We start from the raw sequence: 21,818 nt of genomic DNA, 5'->3' as shown, positions 1-21,818 counted from the left end.
TGAAGCATGTTCACACAAAGGCTTGTAGGTAAATAGGCAGCTCTATTCATAATTGTATAAAGCACAACATGGTGTCATTTTATAAACGCTGAGTTAGCAAAAATAAAAAATCCTGATGAATCCAAGTGTTGGGGAAGATGTAGAACAGATGGAACCCTCATACAATGTTGTTGAGAGTGTAAATTGGTACAACCACTTTTGAAGAATATTGGTATATCCAGTAAAGGAGAAGATTTGCATACCTTATAACCTAGCAATTCTACTTCTTGGTAATCCTAGAGCAGTGATTCTCAAGCTTTAGCATGCATCATAATCACCTGGAGGGCTTATTAAAACACAGATTCTTAAGCCCTATCCCCAGAGTTTCTGATTCAGTAGGTCTGGGGTGGGACCTGAGAATTTACACTGCTAGCAAGTTCCCAAGTGATGCTGATGCTACTGGTCCTGGGACCACACTTCGAAAACCACTAGCCTAGAAAAATTCTTGCCTATGTTTATCAGGAGATGTGTGCAAAAATGTTCCTGATATTATAGCTTGTAATAGTAAGAATATGGAAACTTAAATAACAACTTAAAAACAACTTAAATAACCATTGACAGGACAGTGAATAAAGAAATTATAATGTATTAAAAGAAGTACTACAAAGCAGTGAAAATTAATGAATTAGAGCCATATGATATCATGGATAAATATATTTAAAAAATTGAAGTATAGTTGATTTACAATGTTGTGTTAGTTTCTAGTGTAGAGCAAAGTGATTCAGTTATACATATACAGATTATTTTCCATTATAGTCTATTACAGTATACTGAATATAGTTCCCTGTGCTATACAGTAGGACCTTGTTGTTTATCTATTTTACATATAGTAGTTTGTATCTGCTAATCCCAAATTCCTAATTTACCCCACCCCCTTCGATAACCATAAGTTTGTTTTCTATGTCTGTGAGTCTACTTCTGTTTTGTAAATAAGTTCATTTGTATCATTTTTTTTTAGATTCTGCATACAAATGATATCATGTGATATTTGTCTCTCTGTTTGACTTACTTCGCTTAGTATGATAATCTCTAGGTCCATCTATGTTGCTGCAAATGGCATTCTTTCATTCTTTTTTGTGGCTGAGTAATATTCCATTGTGTGTGTGTGTGTGTGTGTGTGTGTGTGTGTGTGTGTATGTATATATATGTAGCTCACATCTTCTTTATCCATTCATCTGTGGATAGATAAACATAATTTTGAGCAAAGAGAAAAACAAGTTGCAGAAGAATATATACCTTACGATACAACTAATATAAAATTTTAAAAGTGTAACTCTAAACAGTAAATTGTTTAGGAATATATACATATGCAATGATAAACCAAAATTCAGGCTGTTGGGGAGAAGGGGGGAATACGATTAGGGAAGCATGGAGATTCCAACAGTTCTAGAGTTGGGTGATGAGTTCATAGATGTTTGTTATATTACTGTTTTGTATGTATAAATCATTTTATAATTATTTTTTGGTTTTAAGTCAGTTTCATTTTTTGTATATATGAATTATTTTACTTTTTTCTTTTCAATCGGTTTTATTTTTCCAATTTTATATTATTTTAGTTTCCCATAGAATCTCTTGGCAATGTAAGAAGCAAAAAGGCAAATATATAAGGATGTACTCTTTATTTTTTTTAAATAAGAGGAAAAACCTAAGTATGTTCATATGGACAATGAAACATATGAAAGCAGCTATGTTAGGTTAGTATATTTATGTGTCTTTTTTTTTATATATACTTATAAACACCTTTGTATAATTCTGAACAATTGATTAGAAACTAGCAAGAAAAATGTGCAAGGATGAAATGATCAGGGGGAAGAAATTAGGATTTTAGGAATAAAAGGTAGAAAGTGTGTTAGGAGACTCATATGTTCAATGGGCAAAATGAAGGCCAGGCTGCTGGGAAGAGAACAACCCTGAGATGGTCAAGGACTGCCTGGCTCTCTGCATTGCTCCAGCAACTCTCTGCAGGGACGAGGAAAGCAGATTATGGGGCTGATGAGGCTGGTCTTTGTGGGTTTACTGAATGTGGTCAGAAGGGAACAGAGAAGTGGCTATAGAATTTGAAGGAGGATGACCTTTAAGCTGTTGACTATAGTGCTCAGTGTAAGTTTTAAATCAGCTGGAAATTGGGAAGTTGGCTGGGGCAGGAAAGAGTTGTGAGGGGTTGAATGATTGCAGTCCATTCTGAGTATAGAGAACATTTGTGTTTAGAGGGGGAAGCATCAGAAAGGGATTCCAAAAGTGGAGCAGGGCTTCATTATTACAAGGCTCTGTGGGTCTAAGGCTGGTGAGGGACAAAGTTAGAGTACCTGGCGAAAAAACGGTGGGGGTCATGAGTCAAGGAATCTGAAGAATTAGTAGGACAGGTGATAAATTTGACAGAAAGAGAAAATGAGGTTGTGTCACTCTATAGGCTAGTAGCTCTGGTGCTTGGGTAGAGTTTCTTACCACTTGCTGATGAGCAAGGAACTGAGGGTAAATGCTCTCTCTGCTTCAGAGAGGAACAGGGGTCTAAAGACCAAGCACCAGGAAGACTGCCAGGGGTTGCAGAGCCATACGGACATGTGTTCAAATCCCATGGGCTCTTGGGCAAGGTACTCACCCTCTCCTAGCCTCTTTCCCCATTTTCAGACAGGGAATAATGACACCTTCTCAGAAGTAGTGAGCATTAAGTGTGATCATGTATGAGCATATCTACTGGAGTATCTGGCACACATAATAGATGCCTAATAAATGTTGAGTCTCCTCTTCTCCTCAAACCAAATGCCCTTAGAGCCCCAGCCTGGAGGATGACTAGCATCATAGCAGGTAATCGGGTAAAGGGCCAGTGATCCTTGGGCTCCCAGTTGGAGCCATGAAATGCGCAGAGTTAAAAAAATAAAACAGGAATGAGTGTGCTTGCAACACTAACCAAACAGAACACACAAACAAAAAGTATTGTCTATGTTAGTGTCACGGTACAACTCAGCTATGACCCTGAGGAATAATTTTCTTAAATGTCTTTTGAAGAATTTTGTTCATGGTGAGGGGTGTCATATAATAGAAGGTGCAAAAATCCTCTTTGAAACATGATGAGATTTTCAACCCATTGGGCTGAAAGTATGGGCTTTTTCAAAGAAAAGTATGGGCTTTTTCAAAGAAAAGTATTTGGACAAGATGATGGACCATTTAATACTCTTAGATTTCAGTCTTTTCCGTTTTTGATTTTAGTCTTTCCCATTTTTCTCCTAGTCCTAGAACAAAGGTTTATAAGCAGCTTGCTCATGGAGCTACCTGAGAGAAGGAAATGGGGAGGGTCTGAAATCAGTGCCTAAGGCAAAAAAAAAAAAAACACAAAAAAATCACATATAATCAAGATTATCTTTGAAAATAATTTACATAATACTTAAGCTCAAAGGTCAACATTTAGCCAAAAGAATTGAAAGCAAAGTCTTGAAAAGATAATATTTGCACACCCATGTTTATACCAGCATTATTCACAATAGCCAAAAGGGGGAAGCAAATCAAGTGTCCAATGACACGTGAATAGGTAAACAAGATGTGGTATATTATGTGGTATGGAATATTATTTAGCCTTAAAAAGGAAGGAAATTCTGACACATGCTCCAACATGGATGACTCTTGAGAACATTATGTTAGGTGAAATAAGCCAGACACAAGAGGACAAATACCGTGTGATTCCACTCAAATGAGGTACCTAGGGTAGTGAAATTCACAGAGACAGAAAGAAGAATATTGGTTACAAGGGCTGAGGGAGGGAGGAATGGGGAGTTATTGTTAATAGGAACAGAGCTTCAGTTGTGCAAGATGAAGAGTTCTGGAGATTGCTTAAACAATATGAATGTACTCAACATCACTGGATACTTAAAAATGGTTAAAATGATGTTTTATGTGTGTTTTACTGCAATTTTTTTTAAAGTCAACAATTAGCTTCTTGCGTTATCTTTGTGAATTTAACTTATGCAAATTCAACCACAGGCAAATAAATGCCCCTTATCTAGAACTGATCTTCCTTGCCTCCCTCCCCATTCAAACCAGACTTTTGCCCCTAGAGTCCCGGAAAAAGGAGCTTCCCCACTCCCCCTTTCTTTTTTCCCTTTGGGCCAAGCACCTATATTTGAATTTGTATGCAAGATGGTGCTCCGCTGTATCTCTCATTCTCTTCTTACTGTATTTTATAGTTGAGGAAATGAAGGCACTGGCAAGAAGCAGGAAGAAGGGTTTGGCTCCTAGACCACACACAGCACTTAGAAAATACTCTATGCATGAACTAATGAAGAAAATCATGAGAGCTCCCACGTTTCTAGTTTTGAGCTATCAGTGCACACAAAAAAACCATATTTGTACTAACTTGGAATATGTGTTTGGGGTAGAGCTGAATAAAAGTTGTATTTGCATTGCCCACAGAGGGGTTTCTAAGCAATGTAATAGTAATGGCTTCAGCAAAAAGGCAGAGAGTACCAATCAATCTTTGAGAACTCTAACCCTGATTCTTGTAAATTCTGGTTCACAAACAACTGATATCCTGTCATCTTGATATAGAAATAAATCCTTCATACCCCTAAATGATAAGTTTAGGCAACAGATTGTTAGCTCCACTTATGTTATATACAGTTGAAAGCAAAAACTTCATACACTGTGCATGTTTGTATCTCCTCAAAGCACCCAACTGTGCTTTGCCTGCAGGAAGTAGTCAATAAATGGTTATTGAATTTAGAATGTCCTTCTTCCCAATCAGTGAGGTTTAATATATTTCCAATTCAGAATGCCTATTAATTTTTCAGCATTAGTAAGCCTTTTAAAAAATCCATTTGGGGTATGTTTAAGAGTTCACAGCAAATACCATTATATAAATGGTTAAGAAAATACTGTTAAATGAAGCGTGCTTATTCAACACACCAGTAGCCATTGATAAAATGTAATTTAATTTAATCATTTAACTTTACATTGTTAATGTACAAGAGCATTTCTTTCAAACACAGGTTAACACACACTAAAGAGCAATGCTGTTAGAGGAGCAGAGAAACTTTGGAAAACTCTGCTGTCTGAAATGAAAGCAAGGCACTCTCCATTAACAGCTGGTGGATTCCTGATTTCCGCCCACAGAAGGCATTTTCTCACTGAGAGCTCTCCCACAAGGGAAGAATCACCTGCTTTAATTCCTGCTGTCCTCTTCTGAGCTAGTTTGGTCATCCACTCTGTATAAACTTGTGTGTCAACATTAAGATAAAAAAAGAGACTTGAATTGATAGATGACTTGGTGGGGGGCTCTCATAGTTGTAATAACTATGGAAGACAGAAGAACACTGGCTATAATCTTTATTTTTCAGCACTAGTGTCTGGACCTATAACTAAAAACCTTCATTCCTTCCAACCAATCAATAACAGCTAAAAAGTCTTTCCCTTAAATCTGATGGGTGTAAAAATGAAAAGTGACAGCATTTCTCTAGGGCTCTGTTTTTTTGTTTTGTTTTGTTTTTCCTTTACAGACATGACAAAAAAACAAGGATTAACATTCCAAGACTAACGGTGCACAAAAGGGTTATATGTATGCACAGTATTTCTAATTTATCCAAATTCATTTTGAATTTGGTCTGAAGCTACCTTGTATGAAAAGTTAGCTTTCCTGATATTTAATAATGTTTATTGTGTTTGCATATAAGCTAAAAAAAATTACTGCAAAAGTACTACTTTTTCATGGTAAAATGTAAATAAATATTAGTGGTTATTTCTAAAAGCCTGTTTCCCTATAGGTGCAGTAAATTAAGTAAAAAGACCATGGAAAGAAGGATTAGGTCCTAGTCTTGATTCTGTTACCAGCTGTCTGACCTTGGGTAACTCTTTGCCTTTTGCTGGGCCCCAGTTTTCTCCTCTATGAATTTCAGGGTGCGTGGACTAGTTGACAAGTCAGGCCCCTTCTAAGTCTAACATTCCAAGATCCTAACATTCCAGATCCTATCATCTTGATATAAAAATAATAATCTCTCACAAAAGCTCACACAAACATAATATATGATCAAATATCAGAATGACTCTTGGAAAAAAACATATATGATTTGCTATCTCGGCTATCCTTTGCAGCAATTAGGCAATTCATTTGGCATTTGTTTGATTGTATAATTTAATGACAATATAAACAGCATAGTTTTGTTCTTTTTCCTTTAAAAAGACTAAAGCAAAAATGATTTAAAGCTAACAAAAACTACTGTGACATCAGTTTGACATTCAAAGTTTGTTTCTTAGCAAAATGGCCAAAGATATTTTGACTTGATACAGAGTATATAATATAAAGACCTTTAGACCTAAAAATCTTCAAACATTATTTGAATTTAGCAAAACATAAGCAAAATTTTAATATCAAAGTGCTAAACAGTACTGCCTTAAAAGTCACTGCAAATGAACCAAAAAATAACCGCATGGGAAGTAACATTTATTGTACAAATGGTTAATAAAAAGACACATTATAAATATATATATGTAACCTGCTGTATTTATATATATATTTGCTTATTTAATTTCTAATTGGTGTATCCAAGTTCACTGTGAACACCCCATTTAAGTACTCTGTAACTCAGCTTCCAGGAGCTGGTGGTCTTGCAATAAATACAGGCAAAGCTATTACAATATAACGTGCATACAAATGTTTATACAAATAAGGACACTATGCAACAAATTATCTCATAATAATATGGCATTAACAGTATAAACATACAAAAGGGAGTACGAACACGGAATGTTGAAACGCAGCCCACTAATCCTTTCTAAGTACTTACATTCACACTATTTTTTTTTTTATAATAAGACTTGCTTGTTCTCCAAAATTGTCTCTTTAACCGATAACAAAAATTAAATTATATATATTTTAAAAACCTTATTATCCCTGGTGCTTACCCTGTATGATCCATTCCTACTCATTTGCATGTTCTCATCTAGGGTTCAAACGCTTAAAACTCATTGAATGCTCCTGGGGCTTCTGAATGAATGTGTCAGTCGGTTTCTATAACTGAAGAAAGTTTAGGGAACTCCGGCTGGATTTACAGAACATGACAAAAAAAAAAAGCTGTATGCAATCCATCTTATAATCTGAGCCCCCTTTAGGACAGATGGACAGTCAGGGCAGGGATCTGTATCCATCAAGAATGGCCTAAATTCTTGGATGGGCCATACCTCAGAAGGGTTCTAAAGGGCAGGTGGACAAAGCCTCTGCTAGGAAAATTAGCATGTGTCATTTGCTAACATGACTGCCTCCTTTCAATTTCCATATAAAATAAAGGAGAGTTAATAAACAAGACTTAGTAAGACAGCACTTTAAAAATTGCACTTGTATATGGAAGCGAACAGCCATTATCATTTTGCTATGTCTGATTTACAGGTAATCCTCCATCTTTCACCATTTGTTAAAATAAAATAAGGAAGAAAGAAATTAGGAAGAGGGAATTTCTGCTTTGTTTGCACCACATATGTACCCTTGATACAAGAAGTGTACTCTAAAGGGATCAATCTTAAGACACATCCTACCCTGGCAAACAACCCTTGGCTGTTCTTGTTCTTAAATACAAACCAACTATAATTGTATTCCCCAGAAAGAGTTTTAAAACAGTTATTATTATTATTATTTTTTTCCTGCTGGGATAGCATTGTCCAAAAGTGCTTTGTTAGCAATTTCTTAGAAAACCCTCATGAACTATACCCCACCCCCCCAACCCCAACCCCAAAGCCTAAATATAAAACACAACCCCAACACAATACTCTGCAAGTTTTCTGGCTTTCAGTTGTAAGGAAAAGTGCCAGGAAAAAAAAAAAAAAAAAAGGTCTTTCATTTCTACAGGAGCTTGCTTTTTCTCTTAAGGAAGGACAGAAGATGGTAGGTGTCCAGACCCATCCACCGCTGCTTGGCAAGCGGCTGCTAGCACATGAGGCAGCTCCCTGCTCAGGCTGCTCCTGCTCAGAAAGGCAGGGTATCCAGGAAGAGCTTGTCGATGATGGAAGGTGGAGACACCAAGTCTTCCAGCTTCAGGTAGAAGATGCGCTGGAGGCCCAGGGTGCAGATCTTCCGCAGTTCTACCAGGGCACGCAGGACCTTGGGCTCGGTGGGCTCCAAAGCTTGTCCCTTACTCTGATGCTCTTTTAAGCTGCTTGTGATCTTGTTGCATAGCTCCTCCACTCTCTTTGGTTCTTTTAACCCATGTCGTTCTGCAGAGGGTTAGAAAAGGATAGAAAAATTTAGGAGGCAGTTACATCTTAAAAAACCCGGAATCCCTGGACTTCCCTGGTGGCTCAGTGGTTAAGAATCCGCCTGCCAATTCTGGGGACACAGGTTCGAGCCCTGGTCCGGGAAGATCCCACATGCCGTGGAGCAACTAAGCCCGTGTGCCACAGCTACTGAGGCTGTGCTCTAGAGCCCGTGAGCCACAACTACTGAGCCTGTGTGCCACAACTACTGAAGCCCGCGCACCTAGAGCCTGTGCTCCGCAACAAGAGAAGCCACCGCAATGAGAAGCCCGCGCACCGCAACGAAGAGTAGCCCCTGCTCAACACAACGAGAGAAAGCCCGCGTGCAGCAACAAAGACCCAACGCAGCCAAAAATAAAAAAAAAAAAAACCCAAACAAACAAACCGTGAATCCCTAATGGAGGCCTGTGCCCTGTTCTGCCAGTTGGGATGGCATTTTACAGCCAAAGTGCCCTCCCTCTTAGAGGTAGTTCATGGCCTTTGGTATTAAACAACAACAGGGATTGAATCCCAGTCCTGTCACTTACTCACTGTGTCCCCTTGAGTAAGTCTCTTAACTTCTGAGTCCCAGTTTCCTTATAAAATGAAGATAATAATCATACCCAATTCAGGGTTTCTGGGAGGATCAGCTTGGGCGAATAATGCAGACACAGTTCCCGTCACAGAGCCACATTGAGTGAATAACAGGGTGGTTACTATTTTGCACACATTATCTGACTGAGGTCTTCCAAAAGCCCCATCAGGAAGCAACTCTTTTTCAGAGTGACATGGAAACACATCCAGGCAAATGAAAAAATGTTCCCATCTTGACACACTGGGTTGGTAATGCGGCTGTAATTTCCATTTGTTAATGCAAAGGCCGCCCTGCAAGACCTGATACAAAGTGCATTCTTGTATTTTCATGCTAACCAGCATTGAGAAGAATCCAGATTTTCTTTTCCTTGTTCTCCCAGCCCCATACTCCTATTGACCTACACCTGGCACACACCTACACCTGAGCTACACCTGGTACAAAATACACGTTCCTCTGCTGTGGAGACGGAAAAGTCAAAGAGAAGAGAGGAGGCCCAGAGGAGGTGGTGCAAGTATTTTATAATGTGGCAAGACATGAACACCAGTATCTTATATTTTATAAAATAATGTATAAATTATCTCCATGTTAAATATTATGATCTCTTATTTTGTAAATAAGGTTAAATGGTTTTCCCAAAGTCACACAGCTGCTAAAAGCTGGGATTTGAACCCAGTCTTCTGAGGCAGACTCTGTCCTCTTGCTCCAGAGCAATGTTGCATCTCCTTGCAAACAGAAAGGAGCATGACATCCAGTACAAATCAATTTGCTCTCCCTCAGCATGTAGATATCAGAGTCTCTTTCTTGAGAGAAGAGCTTGGCCCCTGTTATCTTAGTCAAAGTTTTCATCTCTTGGTATATTTACATGTAAAATAATAATTCTTGAGAGATGGAAGATATCCATCCAATGGGAAATCAAGTACTAGTTTTTAATTTTTCCTACATTAATTTTTTTTTTTAGTTGGGAATATTTTTGTTAGAAAAGTTAATTCCCAAAATCATCGGAAAAATGAAGCAACTATCTAGACACATTTTTTTTTCTCTTGCCCTAAATAAAAGAAGGCCCAGGAATCAGGAGATCTGCATTCTTCCCCAACTTGGCTAGTTGTGTATGACTTGGGGAGTGCCTTCCTCTCTCGAGCCCCTATGAAAAGGAAGAGATCGGATTTAATGACCTCTAAGGTCCCTTCCAGCTCTGATGCACATTTGTATATATTTATAATTATATTAAAATACAACCATGAAAATTGCCAGCAGCATCTCAGTGGGCTGTAACTTACAGGTCTCCAATCTCAGTGCAACATAATATAGAGAAAAGGTGACTGAACTTGGAGTCAGACAGACCTGGGTTCCATTTTTGGTTCTGTTACTTACTAATCATGTGACCTAATTGCTCTAAGGCTCAACATCCTCCTAGGAAAATGGGGATTAAAGGGTGGTAGATACACAAGTCTTTGTTGTAGTCTTCTTCATTCTTTTCTGTGTTTCTTAAATATTACACAATGAATTGAAAGAAAAAGTGTGATTATAATAAAGCTCGCCTCCATGGTTTATTGTGAGTTTCAGCTAAGAAGATGCTACATAAAAGTGTTCTGCCAACTGGAGAGTGCTACATGCATGGTACAGTCAGCCCCTAAGACAATACCTGACACATGGCAAATGGTTGGCAGCTGCAGGGTCAAACAAAGGCGATAAAGTCCCCTGACTCCCAAGCTTTGCTGTGCAGGATTTTGCTTTCCCCCAGGAAGCTATTAATTAATCAGCCCAGGTGCAAAGCTGTCCTCTATGGTTTATCTTTACTAAATACATAGTCCCCTTGTTTTAGTCTCAGAAGAAGCACTCAAGAGTGAACTTCAACAGCAATGGTGCTCTGCCTAAAGTTTTATTTTCCCCCCAAAAGCAAAAAAGCTGGCTGCAAATTTGGCAGTAAATTTCCAGAGCTATAAAATGTTCGTAGCCTCTGACCAAGTAATCCCATTCTTGGGAATTTATCTGAAGAAAACACTGAACAGAAGAATAAGACTGTATGCATGAAGACATTTGGGGTAGCATTACCTATTTTAAAAAATGGAAAAAGATAAAGGGAAGAAGAATAGGGGAACTGTTAAGTGAAAAATGGTATGCCCTCATAATAGAAGATTCTGTAGACATCAAAAAGGACAAATATGAAGGCTGTGAAGCGACATGGCAAAATATATAATATCACATTAAATAAAGATTAGAATAGAAAATGGTATCTAAGCTGTGATTCCATCCATGTAAAAATTATTTCTGCATATAGAGAAGGATGAAAGGAAACAGAAAAGTGAAAATATTCATGAGATTGTCAGATAACTCTTTTCCTTTCTTTTAAAATATCCAGGTTAACGCTATTGGTATAATAAACAATGTTAAAATAGAACAAACTGGGATTTGGTCCTCTGAGAAGCCCTCTAGTTGCTGTAACACGATCAAACAGTCATCTTGCTGATAGCAAATTCTATTAAATACTGAAATATATCAAATTAGGTTCATAATGCAGGGAGAGATGCTTTTCCCAGAATAAAATACCAATCCATTGATTTAAGCTTTCCCTTCCTTTCTGTGCCTCATGCCTTGCACTATATTCAAGATCCCATATTCATTATCAGGATAAAGAAACTGAGCAATGTGTGGGCTGGATTTCAGGAGGGGGTTGATTATGGAACCTTGTAACCAGACTTTCTCATGGCCAAACTCACAGAAGGTGCCTCGGAGTTTTCCCTGCTCTCCAACCAGTTGTGACTGCTCGATAACTATGGCAACCATTATTTATTCAGTGAATTCAAGTGGAGATCGATACCTCCTGCCAGCTGGATCAAGCCTAGGCCTGGAATTCCTTGAGGAATTCAGAGACACTCCTGTTAGAAGCCAAGGGCACCTTCTTTGTTGTTTTGAACAGCTACTGGATTTGTGGCTTCTTTACTCTTTTAAAAGGGCTGAGATAAAATTCAGTCTCCAGGCAAACTGCTGCCAGCAGTCAGTAAGATTTTCAAATCACTTGGGAGTCACTAAGTGTCTGGGACCTTCCGAGTAATTTGAAATTCCTTAAAACCCCAATCACTGACATTTTAGTTTAAGGGACCCCCTTTCATCTTGCAGCTTGGTAAACATGGCTGCAGAGCTGATATACAGAGAGTTCATAAATTCTAGGGGAAATCAGAAATTCGGATTTCCCCCCTCCCTAGAGAATTATATACAGATTTCAGCTTAAGATCTTTGTCCACCATTAAATAAAACAAACTTCTCAGTATTTTTTGCATTTTGATCTACAACATTTTTACCCAATACTTCAGTATTTTAACTCAGCTTTATGTATTCAAAACTTTAAAATACAACTTACAGAAATGGTTACATAATGGATTTATATGTCATAACCATAGAATATATGAATTGGAAAGAATTTGAGTTATTTAGTTCAAACTTTCTCCTAAGACAAGAATTCCCACTATGAGATACCACAAAGACAGTACCTGGCACCAGCTGGACCGGCAGTTCACTATTACACCCTGATAATAAAAATATGTTTAATAGCACTTTACATTACATTTTTACTTAGATTATTTTACTGCACCCTCACAATAACCCTGTGAATTAGGCAGGACAAAGATGATTTTTATTCAATGAGTAAGAAGGCTAAGGCACAGAGAGTTAAGTGATTTGCCCATGGTCAAAATTAACAAGTGGCTAATTTCCTTCACACCAAGTCCAGAGATATTTCTATTATACCTGGTTGCCTTGAACACTGTTAGAATGTTCCTCCTCTTCCTGAGATTAACTCAGCCTCCCTGTAACTCCCTCCTACTTTCCCTGTACCTAATTAGCTAATTGACTAATTGCTTCTTTCAACAAATATTTGAGTATCTATTCTGCGCCAAGCAATGTTAGAGCCACTGGGGTTAGAGCAGTGAACAAAGCAGACAGACAACAGACCGCACTCCTAACCTGCGTGGTGTTAGTATCTAAAGACACTGCTGGGTTCCTGCTCATTCTGGCTATCCATGCCATAGACATCTCTGCTAGGAGAGAGAGGAAGGCAGGCAGTGGGGAGGAGGAGAGACGGGAGGGAGGGAGGGAGAAGGGAGGAAACAGGGAGAGAGAGATAGAGAGAGAGGGGGAGAGACTAATTGAGTGAAATAATAAAGCTACTTAGGTTTGTGTTCATGTTCTTCTCTCTTCACCTAGTTAACATCTATTCATCCTTTAGACTGCAGATCAAATAATTCTTCAGGGAAGCTTCCCTTTTTACTCCCAGTCTAGATCATGTTCTCCTATGGCATTTTCTCTATTTTTTCCCTTTGAATGATATCACAGGTTGAAATCAGATATTTTTGCGACAATTGCCTCCTCCTCCATTAAATGTAAGCTCCATGGGGGCATAGACTGTACTTGCTCATCATTGTATCTCCAGCACCAAGCCTACTACATAGGAGATACCCAATAAATATCTGTTAAGTGAATATATTAATGGAGGGACCTGTAAAATATATTAAATGAATATTAAACAGGTAGGTTGCTCAGAATAAGCAAGTTGGGAGTTATTAAGAAGCTAACAACAGGAAAGAACTTAACAAACTCTAAAACCTACCACATCAGAAGCTTTGGAACCAGATTTCCTGGATGTAAAGCTTTGCTCTGTCACTTATTAGCTGGGTGACTTTGGGTCTGTTTCCACATTCATAAAATAGAGCTAATAATGGTACCTGCCTCATGAGTTGTTGTGAGAATTAAATGAATTAAGACATGTGAAGTATTTGGAACAATGCCTGGCATATAGTAAGTACTTAATAAATATTAGCAAGTATCCTCCACGTCCCCAGCTCAACTTTCCCTTCAACTTTCCTTCAAATCAGCCACTTCTGAGTTGGCCTATTAATGATTCCACAATCCTCCCCGTCACTCTCACAATCAAATCTAACAATTTTTCTCCCCGGCTCATATTTAATCCAATGCAAGAACTTTGATTATTATCTCTGCAATGTTCCTTGCACCTATCTTCTCTCAGTCTCACTGCCTCTGGACCAGGTTTTCAATATCTGTTACCTATATTGTTTTAATAGCTTTTGACTGGTCTCTGTGCTTCCCATCTCTGCTGTAACCCATCTCAGGTCCTTCCAAATTTATTTACTAAAGAACATTAAACAAATAACACATGCAGAGGCCTTGGCACAGTGCCTCGCACTGAGTATTTTTAAATGGTAGTTGTTGTTAATTTCATGGAATCCTGATTACCAGTAGGTTCCCTTGTCCCTTGCTGCTCAAGTGTGGTCCCTAGATCAGCAGCATCAACATCACCTGGGAGCTTGTTAGAATCTCAGGCCTTGCCGAGACCTACCTAATCAGAATCCTCAATTTAACAAGATGTCCAGTGATTTGCATGCACGTGAAAGCCGGAGAAGGTCTGTTATAGTCAACCCCAGTCCCCATAAGACGTTTGACCCAGTCTACAACTAGAGTTCATTTAGTCTCTGTTTCGTAAACCTCACTCCCCAAGGCAGGAACTCACTGCCCATGGTTGCTTATTCGAATTTCAAATAGTTCTGTCTTTTAGAAAGCTTTTCTTATGTTGAGCTAAATTTTGCCTTCCTACAGTTTCCAGTTCTGCCTCTTAGACCCACACAAGAAATGCCAAATCCTCTTCCTCATAGCAAGGATCAGGGGATGAGGAAAGGGGTGATGATACCATCAGGAGCCTCAATAAGGAAAAGCAACTTCTTTTGATTTTGAGCAGGTCTCCACACAGGCCAACCCAGCAACAGCAATAATACAGGTCCAGCCAAAGGAGAAGGAGAGGAGAGAAACTGGGGAGAGATGTGTGTGTAACTCAGACACCAACTAACAAACAGGACTTCCTGCTCGGAGCTCTACTTCCTTCTCTGGGAGGTCATCTCACCGCTACTTCTCATGTCATAATAACATCCTGTACTGACGGGTAGTCCCAGAGACACTGAGCCCACACTGATCAGGAAACCACAAGTTGGTCAGCAACCTGTGCTCAGGCTGTAATAGTGCTTTTCAGTCTGTCTGTCTGTCTTTGATCTATTAGAGCAGGTGTCTGTCTCCCCAGCGAGACCACAAACTCTTGGAGGATAAGGGAGTTTATGCCTGGCACATAGAAGATGCTCAATAAATATTACTGTGTCAATCTGAATTGAAATAAGGTAGTTCTCAGGAATTCTGACTATTTTCTACTAACAAAGTGGTGGGCTAAAAATAAATAATTCAGATTTTCCTAATTTGGGAAACTTTCTGCTATTCACAATTAACCCATTCATTCAACCAATATTTGCTTTGTGCCAGACACCTTTCAATGCTAAAGTAATTTTAAAGATGAATAAGACTCTCCCTGCCCTTAAGAAACCCTGGATCTAGTTGGAAAAGAAAGAGACAAAGAAATTGCTTATTGTGATGTGCATAAACAATTCTAGGGATGCATCAACATTTTTATGGATTCTTAGAACAGCTAGCTCTACCTGGAAGTAAAACTCCTACCATTTAGGATAATAATAATAAAGGTTTGTCTAATATTTTTTTCTGCAAAGTATACATTAGCTCATTCAATCTTTACAAGAAACCTACAAGCAGACATTATTATCCCTGTGAAAAATGAGAAAACTGAGATTCACAGAGGGTAAGGAACTTGTCCAAACTTGCACAGCTAGGAAGTAAGCAGGGTGAAGACTTGAACTCAGTTCTCCAATCTCCAAATCTCATGATAACCTTTCTCCACTACCTTTTAAAAAAAACAGTATGGCCCTGCCAAGTTTTACACTTAGTTTTCCTTGCAATGTAGCCGATGGCTATATGTGATATAAAAACAGAGTAACCAGGTAACCATTTAGAGAGAACAGTGGAGCTCTGGGAAGACAGGTGGTAGAGGGTGTGGCAGGATCAGCCACCTGCCCCGTTCTGCCATGTCACTGTTTCATTGCCTTCTGCCTCCCCCTCAATCTCAGAATTCATGTTCCAATAAGACAAAGAAAAAGACTACAGAAAGAAAAGAGCATATTCTACCTGACGGAAGACATGAGTAGGGAAAGAAAGCCACGGGGAACATTCTTTTAGTGTAGTGTTTTGCAAAATGGTATTTGGGCACTCAAGTTCCCTCCACCATCTGGTCCAAAACTGCCTTTCCAATCTTATTTCCCTTTTTACTATACGGGAAATGCATTTTACTCCGAGGTTAGGTTATAATCCTAGGCCATAAGATAAATATTACATAGAATCAATATTTTTTCCTGAAAATTCTTTACATTTCCCCAAAGTGCAGGACATGCGCTCAGCTCTCACCACCAGAAGCAGAGAGACCATGGCCCACAGTGGATTCATGTCTTCTCTCTCACGCTCATTTAAAGACATAGAATCATCAAATGTAATAACTTGTACTCTTTTAATTTTTCTGTTCTTTCTACTGAGATTATATATAGGATTTAAAAGATACATAATGCTACTCCACCATACTTGCTTTTCCCCAAAATGTGTTGAAGTGTTCCACTGCCATGTCCTTGCTATGCTGTTTCCTCCGTCTGGAATGTCCTTCCTCTAAATGGTCTCATTTCTTGATACCACCTCCTTGGGAAGCTATTCATGACCAGCACCTACACTGTTTTTCACCTCCAAAGTGCTAGCAGTAGTCTGAACTTCCCCTGCACTTTTAAGGACCTGAGCACTCACCACCACACACTGAGTTCACTACATCATCATCATATATGACTTCCTAGTAGACCATACACTTTCTGACAGCAGAATTCACACATGACTCATCTTTGCATCCCTAGGGACTGCCACCATGCCCCACATATAGTAGGTCTTCAGTATTTACTTAGTGAATGGATACTTATAAAATGGTAATTCCACACTAACTTTCTATTTGGGGGGCTTCTTATTTGTTATACATAATTAACTGCAGCTAGATACCACCTCATTGATATTCCATCAGAAGCAAAGCATTTCCCTTACTCCTATGTCAGGAATATGTCACTGGAAAAGGGAATGGTTAGGGTAGATGAACTGGGGACCTAAAAACATTTGACAACCACAACTGTGGGGAATTCCCTTTCACTGTGCGAAAGGAGAGTGATCTGAAAGAAACCATTTCCTGCCCCACCTCGCCACCTAGTTTTTCACCAGGGCACATAGAGAGAGGTGGAGGAAGAGGAAAAAAAAGAATTAGGAAACAAAGTCAGGTTTGTACAAACTACCAATATTGTCCAGATTCTCAATAAATTTCCTGGAAAGCAAGACTGGTTAAATGTCTAAGACCCCATTTCCTTTTCATGAGTTCTGTGTGGTCTGGAGCAGACGATTTTGGGATGATTTTTCTGCTGCCAATAGCCCCCCTGATATTCGACAAGCACCCTTTAGGATCAACGGAGCTTATTTAGAAGTCAAGATTTCAGGGTAGCCCATATTCAAATGAAAATTAATATCCACAACAATGTGCACTACTGTTGCTCAGGCACTGCCTTTTCTGCCATTTCCTGATGCTTTCACACATTTCAAACCCCCTCTGAACCAGCAAATCACAAAGAGAGTTCTGCGAGATCCAGAAATGAGAGAAGAGGCCTTCTTTTTCTTGTGTGTTATAACCACAGCACCTGTAACACCCGGCTCTGCACAGGCTGCAGGACTGAGCACAGGATCTGGAACCACCCCACCAAGGACTGGGCCCATTGTAAGTGCCCAGTAACTGCAGCTGAATTCCTTTAATATCACTGTCCTGCTCTGAGCCTCTCTCAAGCATCCAAAGAGATATTCACCAAACACACTGCTTCTAAGGCCACCACCTGATTCCTCATGCCACTGAGTTTGACTTTGGACCACTTAGGGTGTGCAGAAGGGGCAGGCGTGTGTCTCATTTGAGGGAGTCCCTGTTACCATCCCTCCAGGGTGGAACATAAGTGGATAAGAGTGCTTATTCTGAATCCAGTTTGGCTACATCACAAACCTAATTTTCTGTAATCCTTACTGCCACCTGAGGCAATAGATATTATTTCCCCCATTTTACAGATGGGGAAACTGAAGTTCAGAGAAATGCATTTCTCAATAGTACGTACTTACTAAATACGCGATCCCAGATTCTAACCTGGGGATGGTGGTCTCCAAAATCCTTGCAATTTCTGCCATGCTAAACTGTTTCCTCCCTGAGCATGCCTCTGCATAAATAGGCAGTGGATGAGCAGCTATAACTGCCGGACACACAGTAAACTGGAGGCAGGGACAAGACTAGCACCACCTTCTCCTAATTCCTAGTTTGTATTCTGTGCACTGAACTGCCGATCTCTCCAGGTTGGGATTGCCTGGCACCCGCATGCTGTGACCTCATTGTTGTCTATTAATTTCTACTTAAAGGGTAAAACAAAAAAAACATGTAGGCCTCGGTCCCTCCTCTTAAACCACAACTCTCACACCTGGACTGGCCTTTTCCCGCTTAGTCTCTTTCCTGCTAAAATCTGTGCTCAAAACCAGCTGTCAGGGTAGACCTTTCTAAAATGCAAGCCTGGCCACGATGCTCATCTCTGTGGATCCCCCACTGCTCTCAAGATAACCCCCAATCTTCTCACCTAAATGTGAAAGCTTCTTCATGCCCTGCCCCACCCTAACCTATCACACCAGTCTCATTTCCCATCACTCTATTTTTTTACACATTTCCTTCCTGAAACGTATGACAGCCATATTTTCAATGGCTTTAGCACATTTTTATTTATGCCTAGAATTCTCACTCCTTCCATTTTAGCCTGGAGACATCCTATGCTTTTATCAAAGACCAGCTCACGTTACCTCTTTTTTTTTTCCTGGTTTGGAGATATTTACTTCTTTTTAAAAATTTTTTTTGGAGTATAGTTGATTTACAATGTTGTGTTAGTTTCAGGTGTACAGCAAAGCATATCGGTTATACATATACATATATCCACTCTTTTTTAGACTCTTTTATGTTACCTCTTTTGAGAAGACCACCCCCTACCATGGGTCTCTCAGCACTTTGTACCCACCTTCACATCCCCACCATAGCACTCAGCACCTTCTATCACATGGATTCTTTTGCATATTCTATCTCCTCTAGGGATGTGTGTTATCATCTCTGAAAACCCACTGACTTGCAGCAGAGTACCTAGATCAGGGAACACTTGTTGATTTACTAGACTCAAAACCCATTTCCATAGAGACATGGCAATGTGCTGGCTTTATTTATGGAAAGCAAAGGCTGGCTCTAGTTTTTGTGTCTGTTTTTCTAAATTAACTAAATTTCATACTTTCTAGTTTTGAAGGTTTAACTGTCCTAGGAAGAGGTGAATTGTTTTAAAATTGAACTGAAGAGCTTTAGTTGAAAGGTAGCCTTTGAGCCAGTTTCATTTCAGTACTGCTGGAGTAATATGTCTGTGCCTTAAATGGGTTTATTTTCTTCGGGTGCTCCCTTACGTTGCCATTTGAAAGCCCCCTTAATCAAATCCATACTCCTGGAGACTGTGTTTCTTTTTGTTTTGTTAATGGCTCCCTTGGAAGTCTCTGGCAGCCCTTACAAAAGAAGGGAGTTTCTCATCTAGGATCAAAGACCAGGAGGATTCAGGTTCCACTTGGAATACTAAGGGAACATGCTAGTGTCCTATTCCTCCCATGGCACATGCTTTTACTCTTCTTGACCTTCATGTAAACCATTAAATGATGAACCAGCTTAGCCTCTTAAGGTACTCAGATACATCTCACTTTAGCTAACAGATGTCCCAAGAAGGTGCATATAGACAATGCATCAGAAAGAAGGGCCCATCTGTGCCACAGGATGCATCTGGTCCTCTGTGAAACTCATCACCTGCCTGAAAAACATGTTCTCCACGGCCAAGAGTGTTTCAAGAATCTGAAATTTAATCCTCAGTCCAATGGCCTAGCCTGTACTTGGGTCTGACGAAAAGGATGGGAGGTGCACCCCTGGTCTGGCTAGCCTCTTCTGGAGCCTCCATCTACTGTCACTGTCTCACCAGGCCCCCGTTTGATCAAGAAGGATGAGATCGAACAGGAAACTCTGAAAGTGTAAAGGGGCAAAGGGGAGCTGGGGCCTGCGGCCTCCAGCAGCCACAGGGAGATGGTATCCCCTCTCTTACCCACTGTGCCTTTCTCTTTCTGTCTCATTCTGCCTTGGAATCCTTTATCTCCCAAAGGATAGAGAGGGAGTGACACGTAGGGGGAGAATGGCATAACAAAGAAGTTGACTATATTTTAGGCTTCTGCTTTTAACCCGTCAAAATCGTTGAGTTAAACCATTTTTGCTTTATATGAATATCCATTTTCCTCAGTCCTCTGCCAATCAAAGTTGCTAAATAAAGCTGTAAATAAATACAGGTGTGTTTTATGTGTGTGCAGTTCTTTGGTTTTACTTTGGGTTACTAGCCAAGGACTGGGGAAAAGGGAAGACTCGCCCCTCTGCCCCACAGGAACAGGCTGGTTAAGGTAATCTTCCTTCCAAACCCCCCGTAAAAATAACCCTGAAGCAGTGACTCCAACTGCCCACGGAGGTCCCGTGGAAACTTAGATTTTCATCTATTGGGTTTGTTGACAATAACCAAATAGACTGGGAATCCTCTTTCCTGGAAGTTCATGACAATGAGTTGCAGGTGTATGTCTCTTGTGGTTTTTTTTTTTTTTTTTAAATTAATTAATTAATTAATTTACTTTTGGCTGCACTGGGTCTTCATTGTTGTGCACGGGCTTTCTCTTGTTGCGGAGCACAGGCTCTAGGCGCCTGGGCTTCGGTAGCTGTGGCTCGTGGGCTCTAGAGCGCAGGCTCAGTAGTTGCGGCGCATGGACTTAGTTGCTCCGCGACATGTGGGATCTTCCCGGACCAGGGCTTGAACCCGTGTTCCCTGTATTAGCAGGCGGATTCTTAACCACTGCGCCACCAGGGAAGTCCCTGTCTCTTGTTTTAAACTAGGGTAAACAGCAGATTTCAGCAAAGTGGCAATCAGTTTCCTAATTTCTTGTGTGTGTGACAGCCAAAGCCAGAATCTACCATAAGCCAGGAAAGGAGAGAGAGGGGGACACAGTCCCTTCAAGTCACGGCAGGGTGGTGCTTACCTGTGATCATGCTCAGTGCTGACAGGCAGGCTAAGGCTTGGATATCAAGGTTCAGGCTCTGCAAACTTAAGGAAAAGTCTTTAATGGAGTCGAGCCACTCCCCAAATCCACGAAGGCACTGAAGTCGATGCAGGACAAGTCCATTGCAGAACACAAACTTATCTTCAGCAGTGTTTGACCTACGAGAGAAAGTCGCGGTGGGTGAGGGACAGAGACACATTAAATAGGTCTGTTCAGTCTGTCCAGTGGGATAACATCATAACACACAGGCACCCGCACAGCTTTGGGGCAGCGTCCAAAACCCAGCGTGGTGCTGTGAAACCTGTCCAGACGCCCTCCATGAACAAGACTGTGCTCCTGGGATAAACAACCACCACCGGTTGGGTTGTCTGCTGACTTCCTTGGTGAGCCTCAGCCCTGGGGATGCTCGGGGTGGGGCGTCTGCTCTCTTATTGCTACAAGCAGCTGCTGGCTCATCCTGGGACTCACGGATGGTGGAAGCGAAGCCCAGTGCCCAGTCTCTCTCTGCAGTGAACACGAGACTGTTCCCTTCAGTCCTCCTTCCCACTTCGCTCCTTCGACTTCTCTTTCATTTTCTTAAATGTCAAAAAGTGATAAGGCCCGAGGCTAGACACTACAATTCCATTGTGCAGACTCTAAAAACACCAAGTTCCTGCAAGCTCCAGAAGTCAATGACAAACTGAACAGTGGTCTAAAATAAAAAGAGTCCTTATTTTGTATTACATTCTCTGCTTTAAACAGTGGGGCTGTAGAGGGTTATTTCTCAACCCATCCAGATAGTTTATATTATGTCCATAGTCATCCCATTCTTTTCTAATGAAAGGTGCCCTGGAACTTCTAGTTAGCACCACTTCGCTGTGGGGCCTTGGGCACT

General features: G+C 40.3%; 1 protein-coding gene across 2 annotated transcripts in view; it reads right to left on the bottom strand.

Moving 5' to 3' along the window:
- Positions 1-4,940: 4,940 nt before the first annotated feature.
- The window catches only part of NR4A3 (nuclear receptor subfamily 4 group A member 3), a 40,200-nt gene continuing 23,322 nt past the window's right edge, over positions 4,941-21,818 (bottom strand). The window contains exons 7-9 of one of the 2 annotated variants that reach the window (XR_014247881.1): positions 20,924-21,102; positions 6,928-8,229; positions 4,941-5,243 (exon numbers count right to left, since the gene is read on the bottom strand). Coding sequence is in view for 1 of the 2 variants with exons in the window: in XM_082403988.1 (XP_082260114.1) it covers positions 7,982-8,229; positions 20,924-21,102 (427 nt within the window). In the remaining variant the exon portion in view is untranslated. Of the gene's footprint in view, positions 8,230-20,923; positions 21,103-21,818 lie in introns of both variants that reach the window. The other variant, XM_082403988.1, reaches the window with a different exon arrangement.

This window comes from Balaenoptera borealis (genome assembly GCF_965194805.1).
Source record: "Balaenoptera borealis genome assembly, chromosome: 8".
In the NCBI taxonomy this organism is placed as follows: domain Eukaryota; kingdom Metazoa; phylum Chordata; class Mammalia; order Artiodactyla; family Balaenopteridae; genus Balaenoptera; species Balaenoptera borealis.
Note: the sequence above shows the minus strand (reverse complement) of the source record. Positions and strands in the feature narration are given on the sequence as shown.